At 37.0% G+C, this 13,353-nt stretch overlaps 1 protein-coding gene across 1 annotated transcript in view; it reads right to left on the bottom strand.

Moving 5' to 3' along the window:
• The window catches only part of DYNC2I1 (dynein 2 intermediate chain 1), a 34,228-nt gene extending 23,251 nt beyond the window's left edge, over positions 1 to 10,977 (bottom strand). The window contains exons 1-7 of the mRNA XM_074574144.1: positions 10,436 to 10,977; positions 7,172 to 7,225; positions 5,187 to 5,619; positions 4,521 to 4,570; positions 3,596 to 3,922; positions 1,860 to 1,918; positions 250 to 310 (exon numbers count right to left, since the gene is read on the bottom strand). Coding sequence (XP_074430245.1) covers positions 250 to 310; positions 1,860 to 1,918; positions 3,596 to 3,922; positions 4,521 to 4,570; positions 5,187 to 5,619; positions 7,172 to 7,225; positions 10,436 to 10,873 — 1,422 coding nt within the window. The 5' untranslated portion in view covers positions 10,874 to 10,977. The remainder of the gene's footprint in view (positions 1 to 249; positions 311 to 1,859; positions 1,919 to 3,595; positions 3,923 to 4,520; positions 4,571 to 5,186; positions 5,620 to 7,171; positions 7,226 to 10,435) is intronic.
• Between the last annotated feature and the right edge of the window lie 2,376 nt (positions 10,978 to 13,353).

Below are 13,353 nucleotides of genomic sequence, written 5' to 3'. Positions count from 1 at the left end.
TTTTTTAAGCATAGAACATACTGAAATACCGGTCAATAGATGGCTACCTTCAATGCTTAGAAAATTTATACAGAACAAATCAGTTTTCTAATGCTGTATCCAGAAAGAGAGGTTGGGAGATACCTGAAGACCAATATACATAAATCTTATCTTATCTTAGAATGGCATTATATTAAAATATGTATTGTAATTGTTATTAATCCCAAGAAAAACACAACATTCTAAGTTCCAAAACCAAAATAGTTTTACCTCTTGTCTTGTGTCTCTTTCCTCTTTTTCAATGAGTCTTTCTTTATCACTTACAATCTTTCTGAAAAAAATAACATAATTTCTATTGATTAACTCAGAAGAAAGCACTATTTCTGTTTTGGTTTTCTTTTCTGTTTGTTTTTTGTGTTGTTGTTTTAGAAAAAATAGGTCTTTTTTCCTGAAAAGGAAAAAATAGTTGAAAATTTGCAACAAATTGAAATATTTATACAAATACTTTGATAGATCTCTATTTATGATACAAAATAACAATGAGACAGACAAGTGATTAATCAACTAAAACCTGCAAAAACCTTGTCCAAATTTAATGCCTATAATTGATCAAAATGAAAGAAAAAGTAAGGAGGAAAAAGTGTATTAAACCCACACATCCATTAGTTGTATTAATGTCTGCAGCTAACTGGAGATCAACATCAGATTGGTGAAGTGTGCTCTAAAGCTATCTGAATTGTGGATTGACATTCAAACCTGGTCTTTCATTCAGGGATTTTATTTATGAGGACAATACAATCAGGGTCAGAGAGCAGGAGAAAATCACCAACCAGCTCTACTCCTTTACAATCTATTTGATTATTTTATAAGTAGAGTATCAGACTTCAAGAAAAGAATGTTCTGACTTCTTAAGTAAGAGGGTGTTCATATATACTGCTGCTGGGACTGACAAACATAAGAAAAAGCAACAATATAAATAAAAATTTGGTTTGATCCTCTCATAACAAATCAGAATGATTCAATGTTGACAGTGCTTAAGCCTGAACTAGGGGTTTGGGACAGTGATCTGTCCCGTGCTTAAGAAACAGTAGTAACACTTGACCAATAATGGTAGTGACTTCACTGAGTCTGTCAGTGTCCCCAGAAGGCAACATGCCAGTCTTCTATTTAGCTAGGCAGCTAAACTAGGGTTTACGAATGAGAATTGTGGCTGACAATATATTTGGACAGCCATACTTCAGAAAGTTGTATAGGAATTTCACATGGCTGAAGCATTAAAGAATGAAAAGAGAACTAAAATATATAGAGAGAACTTCTGTAAGATTTTATATTTGCTAGTAATAAAACTTAGAAATATCATCCTGAAATTTTACTGATCCTACTGAGGATGACCTGGATCTTTCCATTTCACATACAATGGTAAACTCGCTATATATATCTAATGCTTTAGATACCATCCAGAGTAGGAACTAAGTAGAGATATTCAAAGTAAAATATACCATATAAGGGAGTCCTATATAGTTCATCATGAACCTCACATGTGTCCACGTGCCTGCATAGTGAATTTCCAGGTGGTACAGTACGGCATTTCTGTTTCTCAAATTACGTGCTCAGATTAATATACATGTAGTTTGCAAAGACTGCAGAGTATGTCTTGCATAATAAATGGAATACAAATACATACATTTTTATATGAATCCTCTTAGAGGCAAAACAGACTTTTTTTTTTAATTGCTATAGTATCCTACAAAGGACCTATGAAAAAAAATTATATTCACCCTAGATGTTTGACATCAAGAATTCATGCTTATTGTTTTGGTGGTGACTGAATCTTAGTAGATAACACACTGTATACATGTACTTTAAATCTCTGAGTTTACCTTGCACGTTGATGGCTCATTTCTTCTTGAATCCTCTCTTCTTTTTTGTATTCACTGTTCTGTAAAAGAAGTCACAACATTCATGTCTCAGAAATGCTGGGATAAAATATGCATATGAACCTGTATTAGTAGTAGTAATATTAAACAATAAGACAGGTTTCTAATGAATTATTTCAATTATACATACTATTTTTTAATGAGTAATTGTTTGTAGGAAGTTCTGTGTATGAACTAACATCAGAATAATCTCCTCCTTACAGATATGGTAAGCAAAGAAAATAAACACCCATAAAAGATATGCTATACACACAATATGAGCTTCTCCTGATAATATTAAATACTCAGGAGTGAAATTTGGCTACATCCCCTCCTGCAATGCATTTCAGAAAGGAAAGAATAAGGGATCTTGAGTCTACTCCTTTGCTTAACCAAACCTTATAATGCTTTACCAGAGTAAATTCTGGCTTTTTCATAGGAAAGCTTCACACTACTATGTTACTCTGGGCCCAGTGTATACTCCTTAAAGTGTGAGCCCAGAGCACTTTCCTAAACAACTCTCTGGCATGCCTGAAAAACTGTTAGGGACTAGGGGCTGACCTCAGTAGGCTGTGGCCAGCAGGTTTCGAAGGATGAGATTTTAACAGTAAGAACTGTAACAACTCACACCACTTGGACCCGGAGACAGAGAACAGTCTCTGGCACTTTTAATCCCCAGTACAGGGACTTGACTTGTAAATTCTGTATTATGAAGGTTGCCTAAGTTTGGAAATGCATTCAATAGGTTGTTTAAGATAAAGGTGCTTTTCTCTATCCATGAACATCAGAAAAAAACCCCCATAACTCTGAGACAGAAGCATCAGCATCGGTGTGTATATTCTGTATCAGCTACTTAAGCAAATTTCCAAGGAAGTCAAACCTTGAGCAAGCTCCTGAAAGACTTCTGAATTGCAGAAAGTCAGTTACAGGAATCACTTGTGGTGGACCCCTACACTGAAGATGCCTAGTATTTTCACTAGCAATATATTTCTGAACTTTTCTTTGAGAAGCTTGTACATCTTCACTCTTTATGCAGCAGAAGAAACTATCCTAGACCATCTGAATGGTTCCATGTTCCATAAAACTTAACTGATTTTAAGAGTTACTATATATTTCTTCACTGCTTCTTGTAGAATGAGTATTATAAAAACCAGTAAAAAATGCCAAAGTTTTGATTAAGTGTCTAGGATATAACATCATGCTCTGTATTACAAACACAAAAGATGGCTTCAGAAGTAGAGGCAAAAAAAATAAATATAAGCGATCTATACTCATGTGCCTTCTTGTGAGTTAGATAACCATGCTCCCTTTACAGGCAACATGGAAAATAGCTGTTATTAAAATCATATTTTTTTTTCTATAAAGGCAACCAATACATTTTAATGGACCTCTAGCCTAAACTTACATCTACTTCAAAGTGTTAGCAAAAATTTCAAAAGTCATAGCAATAAAGAATTTTATGAATAAAAGGCATTTCTAACATATAGACAAGTTTCTACTTTAAATTTCATGGAAGAAATCAGCTCTGGGTTAGGATACTTAAATGCAGATGTAGTATTTTAATCTACCACTTCAGCCTCAAATTTCAGAAAATGTTGACTTACGATCCTATTATTTTTATTATTTACCTTATCAATGATGATATATCAACAATTAAAGTAAGCTATAAGGTAATGTTTTAAAGTGTTAACAAAACTAACCCTTAGATCACGCTTCTTTCTTTCATTTTCTCTACTTTTTCGTCTCTCAGTAGCTTCTGCTCGTTGCTCTTCTCTGTCTCCATGGGAAGATCCCTCTTTACATCTCTTTGATTTATGTTTTTCTTCCTCTTCCTTTTCATAACGTTTATGACTTCTCTCTTTTGAGAGCCTCTCTTTTCCTGGCCCAACAGAATATTCTTTTTTTTCTCTGTGTCTTCTTTCTCCCTCTTTATCCAACTCTTGATCTTTCTGTAACTTGTGTACACGTTCACCTTCTTCAACTTTGTAGGCTAAATATTTGTCAATGCTCTTTTTAGGATCGATATCCTGGAAAGAGGAAAAATAACATTAAAGAGCTGGAAGGCTCTCCAAGACCATTTTATCTTCACAAATCTATCCAATTTTCACCATTAGAATGATGGATTTGTAAGTACCTAATCTCTTTCTGTCATGTGTATCTTCCAGCCATTTTTTTTTAAATTCCTTATGATGGCAGGTTTCAAGTTATCATATCACTTGAGATTCTGATATTTCTTCTGGGACATGGCGCACATTGCTACAGAAAATTCTATGGATTATGGATTCTTCACACAAAAATTTAATTCTTTGTTTACTAGGTGGTCTAACATAAAATGGGATGTGTATTTACCAAAATCCTTGTCATAAAGCAGATGTAGTTGTACAAAAATAAATCAATGTTTGCTACGCTATTTTACTTTTACTTTAAAAGAAGAATGAAGTATGTCCTTAAAATAGAAAGGCTTGGATATGTTTTGTTGTCATGTGTTTTGTACACTTGTGAGGACCTTACTATCTATGCATCTCTTGGATTTTTTGGGAACTGGAGTCTGATCCAGTTTCTTCATTATTCTACAATTTTATCTTATTCCATTATGAAACACTTCATTCCTTTCCCTTCCTTTACCTTCTTTTCTGTATGTCTTCTTTCTCGCTCTTCACTTCTTTTCTCCTCCTCTAGAAAATATATGTATAAATTAATGAAAAAAAATTATTATATTCAAACTCTGTACATAATTAACTCTAGCACATAGAAAATAGTATTTCAGTGATGTGGGTTTTCTAAAATATAAAAGCTTTCTAGATAAAACGTTCTGGTTAAATTCTCTCTCCAAAGCTGGTTACTCCTTTTTGTATGTTGGACTCTATGATCTCAAAGGTCCTTTCCAACCATGAAGATTCTATGATTCTATGAATCGCTCTTCTTGATTGTCTTGTATGATGGCAAGAGTAATGACACATGCTAACTTCAGCAAACACCCTGCAACTCGGGGATTTAAATGGATCACTCAATACAGAATGTCTAGGCAGGAAGGTACTTATTCTCTTCAAGTCAAGTGACCAAAAAGAAACAAACAGTGACATTCACCCTCTCTTCAGAGGAATGGAAATGAGCAACAAAATTTTTGAAAGCACCAAAATAAAACTAGATTACGACAAGATTCTGCAAGATACATATTTCAATACGTACTCACACCTGCCTGTCTTTATCCTCTCTGCACATATAGGGTATGGTTTCAGAGTATTTCCATCTAAATATTTCAAAGTACAACAGCAACCCAAAACAACTTACCCAAACAATGCCTGCTTTCTCTTCTTCTGTGATGTTCTTTATCTCTTCCTTCAGATGACTTCAGATTATTTTGTCTATCTATTTGCTTTATCTCATGTCTTTTATGCTTTTTGTCTCGTTCTCTACTGCTCTCCCTGTCTTTATCTTTTGGTACACGGTACCTTTCCTTCTCCAAACTTGACTCTCGAAGCTTATCTTTGTATCTCTCTCGGTGTCCTTCTCTCTGGTGCTCTTTTTCCCTTTCTCTCTCTCTCATTTTATCCCTGTCTCTTTCACCAGATTTAAATCTCTCTCTCTCTCTTGTTCTTTCCTTGCTCTTCCCTCTGTCTTTCCGTTCATGTTTATGAAAGTCTGTGTCATGAAGAGCCTTTTCTTTCTGCAGTTTCTTTTCTCTGTGCTTTTCGTCTTCATTTTGACTATCTGGCTGTGATGCCTGAAGTGATAAAAAAACATTAAAATTTTATTATTATAATTCAGCAATCTATTTAGATATAGTATATTAATGTAGAAAAATAAAATTGGATTGCTAACTATGAATTTAATTGCCCAAACTGTATTAAAATGCAGATATATTTCTCAGCTTACTTTGTAAAATTGCTAACATTATGTCTGTACTTATTGTAAAAAGAACCAACAAATAAAATAACAATAAGCTGCATTTTCAATGTATTTGAAAAAAATTTGGTAAAAAAAGAAAATTTACAGTGGAACTGTGCATTCTGTTTAGAGCTAGGTTGCAAAATTAACTAAGCATCTTAAAGCTGTTAGCTCATGGAGACAGAAACTGTGCCACCTTGTAAAATGTGACAGATATAAAACATAATAATAGATAACTGGGCATCCTGCAGCTGCCATTGGAATAGAAGCTTAGCTTTTACTTGAAGGGAAAACAGCATGTAAAGACTGAAAGAAAGTTTTTGGCCTAGATCCCTTGAGGATGCAACTACTCATATATTTTTCTAAAGTCATAAGAGATTATATTTTAACCTTCCTGAAACAAGTGGCACAACTCCCACTGATTTCACTATATCCACCATTTCAGCTATTTACTCAATGCAGAACAAACAGAACTTGCTTTTATTATAGTCAATGAGTAAAGTGAATTAAACTTTATCCATCTGTTTCACAGAAAAGAAAGTCCAACCACACCACTTCTGTTGGAATTAAAGCATTTCAACTCAAATTTGTCAGCTTTAGCCCACATGGAAGTAGTGGAAATGTTACTGAATGTCTAAAAAATACAAAGCACTTATACCATAGCTCTGATGTAATTGGGAGCTAGGTAATAGAAAGCTAGGTAATAGGTGAACAGTAGGATGCTTTAGTTTATCAAAGGACTAATGAAGATCTGCACAAAACATAGAAAAGAAGACACATACTGGAAAACAGCTTTTAAAAAAATATACCGCAAAACTAGTATGAATATCAGTGGTGTTACTGACTGGAGCCTGAATGCCTATTTGAACAGTGAATAATGTAATTAACCAGTTTAAAAGCGCATGACAAACATGATAGATGGTGATAACAAATGCAATCATAATATACACGTAGGAAACTTACTAAGTATACATAAAGCAGAGCCGTAACTTGGATTTGGGTGGGCAGCAAAGCGGACCCCATTGTGTGCTGTGTCATTACCACAACAATGGTATTTTTTCCATTTTACCTCATGAAGAAACCTGTATAGTAATTATATATGACTTGTGTAGCTAGAAACAGTTGAGTGGGCCAGCCTCCGGACACACTTGGGACTAGACAGATTCCAGAACAGTCAGTTGTAGCAAGAAATTTAACAGCTACACATTAAAGATCCATACTGTTTGTATTCAGTAATGCTACCAAAAAGCCTTGAAGAGCTATTATAGGTCTACAAGGCAGACTGGCTAGTAGAACAAGCAGCCAAGCCTCTATGTTTAGACTGCTAATAAATTCCCTTGCTGTAAAGTAACTTAACATCAAAAATAATAGAAATAAAATAAAATTACCCTAAGATGTTTCCTAAGTTCTTCTGATTTCCAAGTATCTTCTCTGGTTCTTCTCTAGAATAGAAAAGACAGCAAAAGACTGAGCAATCAAACTGCTCACTTAAAGAATAGTTTTCAAAGGAAAGGATCAAGGCATGTGTGGCAAGTACTACTGAGTTTTGTCATGTAAACATTGATTTGATTTAGCCTTAACGCGTATACTTACAGTTTACCTGATGTGACTGGACCTGGAAGCCTGAAGCTCATTTCAAGTGAACCAAGGAAGCTTCTGGTTTAGTAATTGCACGCATCTCAAAAAATGTTGGCTCTATTTTTCAATCATCTGTCACTTAATATTTTAAAATGGTTCAGACTACCTGTGTGACTGCCATATGAAATATTTGTATGTAGCACTGAAGAAAAAAGTAAAAGGATCATGCAAATAATCAGAGTACATATGGACACTGTTTCACTAGACTTCTCCCTAGTTAAATAGGTTGTGTTTCTTCTGTCCTCATTTGCAGAGTTACTGCCCTTAACTACTTGGCTAAACTAAAAAAATCATATTGTTTGAGATCACTAATCTATTGAATATTTTTAACTAGTTCATGGAAGGATGAGGACTATATTCAAAATGACATGGCCAGGCTACATTTATTCTCAAATTTAGACTTGGTAAAAGTTACTGAAGTTTAACAAAATAACTGCTGATAAATATCTGAATGATGAGATGCACTGGTGGAAGAAAATAAACATACAGAGCCCAATTTTTGCTAATTCATTATACTGAAGCAGCATTGTAGTAGTATATTTTAATTTTTTAATTATTCTACATGAAAAGATTCTTTTGTTTTCAAACTCAGATTTGATAGAAGATTGTAGTGGACTGGTAAACTTCATCTAAAGTCAATGAGAAGTACGAAGAAAGAAGCCTTTGTAACCAAATGAAAGTATCCTTTAAGTTTTATTTTCTTCTGATCCTTAAAAAAGGCAAAGAAAAAATAACAAATATTTACTCCTGCAGAAAGTCAGATGAGAAAGTAAAACCAAAATGGATCATTTTCTTGAGTGAAGTTTTTAACAAAACCTATGAAACCCAACTGAACTTGCCTGAGGGCAAGCTGGAAGGAAAGATATGGATGGGAAAAGAACAGTGGGCCGTATTACAGTCTCAAACAGTAACCTATTTAAAATCCCAAATCAATATTAGTATGTTTTGGCTTTAGACAATATTTAGGTACATATCAGCAAACAAAGAAAGAATGCTAATGATGTTAATAGCCTAAAAACAACATAACCAATAGGCAATATCAGATAAGGTAGTTTGAGATTTATTTCAAAGCTGAGGCAAAAAGCATGCAGCAAACATTTAGAGATGATTCTCTGGAGCCCAAAAAGGCATGTCTGCCACTTTTCTGGGGTCTGCAGTTTTCATGTCCCTACCATCACAAGAATATATGGCGATTTTCCACTTAATTTTCTGCTTTTGCAGGAGACTAACAAACAAATAGAAAAAGAGAGATCTTTTATAAAGCTTAAAGAAACTTAATACCTTTGAGGCCACTGCCCCTCTGTAACTAGAAGAATCATTGTGCACACAAAAAGAAATGTTTAAAACAAACTTGAAAAGGATTTATTGAAGTTTCTCACCTGTCTGCTAATTTAGAAGTCCTTATATACTAACTTAAATCCAGATTAAGATTAGTTATTTAAACCACACTGGGGTTTAACTTAATTCTTCCACATGAGAGCATGGGGAGCTCATCAGCTGACAAAAAATGGCACAGATTTACTGAACTCAAAAAGCGCTATGAAAATTTTTAACATGTAAGAATCTGTCCTTTAAACTAAACAACAAAGTTAGCAGAGCTCATGAAGTTAGCAGAACAAGATACCTTGCTACTTTAGATAAACTCTTCAAGACAGATCAAGAGGGGTTTCTTCACTCACAATGCAGAAAGATTGGAATTTTTCAGAACTTAACATTATTAAGTTAACTAAGCGAAGAACTCAGTTAACTATGATTCTAAAGAAAAAGAATCAGAAAAACAGTAAAATGTCTGTAGTCTTTAAGCCAGAGAAAAGTACTTTATTTTTTACATGTAAATATTTATCTTTCTTATTTCCAATGAGTTGCCTATTGAAGAGCCCTCAAACAAGTAAGCAGCACAAGTGATAGACTTGATTTGATGGCAAAGAAACAGCAAAATGAGGCTTTCTCATACAGTGTGGCTGTTGGTAAATCTGCCTCAGGGTCTTTGGCAGTCTTATACCAACACAATTTTTTGATCCAAGTTTAACTTCCTATCACAATTCACTAACTCGCCTCTTTTCAGTAAAGAGGTTACTGATGTACCACAGTTACCGAAATATCTGAACTAAGGTTTTTAGAGTGGTCCTACTATTTCACATACACTGCCCTGCCACTCTCTCTCCTACTCTATTTTCTGTTCAGCATGACCACCACAAATCAATTAGCTGTAAAATCCCAATTCATACAACGGTAATAAAAATTATTTGATACTTCTGCTTTTTCAAGTGAATATGTAACACGAATAATTGATGCTAGCATGTCCACGTGTTTTTGTTTCCTTTATTTTGGAACTCTAGACACTTTTCGTACTTTAACGCTATCATGCAAAAGTTATGTCAGTTCCTAAAGAACTAAAACACAAAAATTGTAAGTTACAGGAGTATCAATTATTAAATATACTTTGTCTACAATCTGAAACATTAACAGCTTTGGATATTTTCATAAACCACCCATCCTCTTCTGCAGAAAGGTCAATGGCTGATACAGCCTCATCCTTCTGCTAGAGGAATAAGGACTTGGTTACTACCGCTACTTGGGTGAGAGCTACACTGGCGTGCTGACAAAGCAAGGAGACTTGAATGGTCCCAGGAGGGCCACGGGGGTTCTCAGCGCCAGCAGAAGAAACACTAGGGCTGTTTTCTGCCTTTTCCCCTCAGATTCCCCGGCTCATTCCTCGCCAGGGGACACGAGCTGCGGCAGCGAGACGCGGCGGGGTGAGGGGATGGCTCTGGCACGCACCAAGGCACCTAAGGCACAAAGCGCCGGGAGCAGGGGCAGGCCGAGCAGAAGAACAAGCCAGGCCGGGCGGGGCGGCGGCCGTCCCCCGCCGCCCCCTCAGGGTCTTCCTGGAGCGGGGGAAGGGGCGAGGCGGCGCGGCCCCTCGCGCGGTGCCCGCGGCAGCCGGGCCTGGGCGGCTCCGGCAGGTTCGCACGGCTGCCCAGAGCCCCGACCGCTCCCCAGCGGCCTCTCACCTTGTCACCCTCCATGGCGGGGGTGAGGCGGGCGCCGCGTCCCGCCGCCGCCACCGGCCGCCTCCGAGCGGGCAGGAAACCGCGGCCGCTGCGTCCGGGCCTGCCTAGCAACAGGCGGCCAGGGGGAGGCAGCCGATGGGCCGAGCCATGGATGCGCGCCGCGGCCCGCCGCCAGGACGGGCGGATGCTGCTGCCGCAGGGGATTGTGGGAAAGGGAGAGGCCGCCCAGCGGGAAGGTGGAGGAAGGAGTCTCTCATGGCGTAGCTCCCTGTGCTGCAGGATGGTGGCTGGGCACCTCCAGCCCTTTCTTAGGGAGAAGCGGCGGTCTGGGATGCCTGCCTGGCTGCGGGAAGGTTTTCCTCCTGGAGCCGGTGCCCAGCTGGATTCCCTCAGGTGGCGGGGGCGGCCCGGGGAGGGCTCGGCCTCACCCCGCTCCATCCCGTGAGGAGGGGACGGGGCGCTCACCTGGCGGCCTCCAAAGCACCGTCGCTCTCCACTACCCGGCTTTTATAGGTTAAGGATACCGTGAAACCATTCCTAATCGTAGCTGATCTACTTTTAGTAAAGTCATACACAACTGCCATGGAAAAAAAATATGTTAGAGTAAGTCTTAACTTAATCTGACGTTTACCCAGATGTTAGGTAGATGCAGGTATGAAGAACTCCTGTAGAAATCAAAATAATATTTCTACAGTAGCAAATACCGGAGCTGATTTCTGCAACAAAGAGCAAGCGGCCGCTTACCCAACACGTGAAACGAACGTTGTCATAAGCAATGACTGCCTGCAGGAAAGGCGTGTGCTATTTTCACAGCAAATATTTACAACCTATTAACATGCTGTGCCATTTGAAAGACCAGGTGAAAATTCCTCTAGGCACTTTTAACTTTATTGCCCGTTTTTTCCTTTTTAGGAGTAAAAAAAAAAAGTTAATATGTAACTTACCACTAATACTCGTTACTAAGGGTTGTAGAAAACTTGACTACTGAGAAAAAAAATACAATCAAAGAGGGATTTTTGTATGTGAGAAACATTCTTTTTGTAGTTCAACAGCAAGTCAGTCACACTGACTTCAAAGACATAAAATTTAACCCGTTATACTTGGCCTTAAATAGTCAGTTGACAAATACGTACAAGGCCTTGATATAGTTGCCTCCTATTCATGCTTCCAGAATAATTTAAAAATGCTGTAAAAATTGCCTCACTGTCCGGACTATGAAATATTTTCCTTTATCATGTAGCAGAAAACCAAAGGGAAATTAAGCAAGCAACCTGGGGGGGGGGAACCTTGATATTTTATTTTAAAAAAAAGACAACAAACACAACAAAACACCATTAACCGTAAGTATGACCTTTAAGGGCTAAATTACATCCACTAAATATAAGCATCTATGGATACTAAACTATTTATAAACATCATTATGAATTATTTAGCTGTCTTTGGCAGAGTAATAATAATCTATGAGCATTTTATATCTTCTTCCTTGAACAAATAAAAAAGCACTTACAAGCCATCTTGGATTAACTCAAAGAGCTCTTTAGCCAAAGTGGTGACTGTTATAAACACATGGAACTAGGTATCTGCTTGATAAAGGATACCCTACCAAAATGCTGTCCTATGTATAGAGCCTGAAGGACAAAAACTACCTCCAAGTACTCGAATTTAATTTTGTTTTTAACAACAATATAGCAAATACATATCACCAAAACTAGCAACTGTGACAGTGATACCAAAGACTGAACAGAAGGAAAAGCTTTTTTTCAGGTTCTGGTCCTACCATCTACTCTTGGAATATGCGTATGTATTTGTTACCAAAAAAATCCCCTCTGTTTTGGCTGCCAATAGCTTTTTCTTACCCCTATTAGAGTATACTAGTCAAGCAGCTTTATAGCATGAGAAAAATTACAGATGTGGGAAGGCACCACTAGAGGGTTTGGAAAGATCTTTTCAAGCCTTAAAGCCAGGGATCAAACTGAGGTTTAACTGCTACACAAGAACACAAGCTGGAATAACCCCTTTGGAATAACAGAACTGAAATTTGTGCACGTTTAAGTGTTTCCACCATATATTAAAATAAACTACAGTTTCTCACCAATGTAGTTGAAAAAAATGAATATATCAGTAGTTTTACTGTTTTTATAAAAACAGGTGTTAGAATTGTGTGTTAGTCAGTCCTCTGGGTTCATAAATAGAAACAGCAAAAATGTGGATCTCTGAAGCACCTTTAGTTTTGAACTGTAACTTGTAAGAATCCCATCAGGGGAAGAAAAAAAAAAAAGGAAATTGTGATTATTGTGAAAACTTATTAAGAAACACATTTCAGTTGAAAGTATTTCTGTCTTCAGGAAAAATAAATATCTGAGGATCTTATAATGAGAGTACAATTTACGCATTCAGTGAAACTGAAGCCAGACTGGGTGATACCAGGGATCAGACATGTATGGTTTTGTTCCAAACAACAGAAACTCTGCACACTAAACAGGTATGGTAGGTCTTCTGACTTTTCTTTGTGCTATGTATTAGATAATTTGCAGCAGGCAGAAAATATTTGTGCTATATACTAGATAATCTGAAGCAGGTTGAGACAGCTGGATAAAATCAAACACAGAAGTAGTGAGTAATCCATCATGAGAATTTACTAGGATGAAACTGCATGTAAACTATGTTTCCATTCATAATTGCAAAATTTTTAGGAGAAAAACTCCTGAATAAACATTCTCAGATTTCTATTCAATAAAAATTTGTATTCAATAGTTAAAAACCTGTAAACAGAAGCATTAGACTGCAAGAATGCTGTTGGGTAAAATAGGGTACAATACCAAATATTGTCCTTCAGGAAGGTTAACTGTTACTGAAAATGGTCAAGAAGCAACACTTAAAAGAAGTCGGGCAAACAGACCTTCTTTTTCACCATATAA

The sequence above is a fragment of the Larus michahellis genome, chromosome 2, assembly GCF_964199755.1.
Source record: "Larus michahellis chromosome 2, bLarMic1.1, whole genome shotgun sequence".
NCBI lineage: Eukaryota > Metazoa > Chordata > Aves > Charadriiformes > Laridae > Larus > Larus michahellis.
The sequence above is the reverse complement of the archived record's forward strand: the minus strand, read 5'-3'. Positions and strand labels throughout refer to the sequence as shown.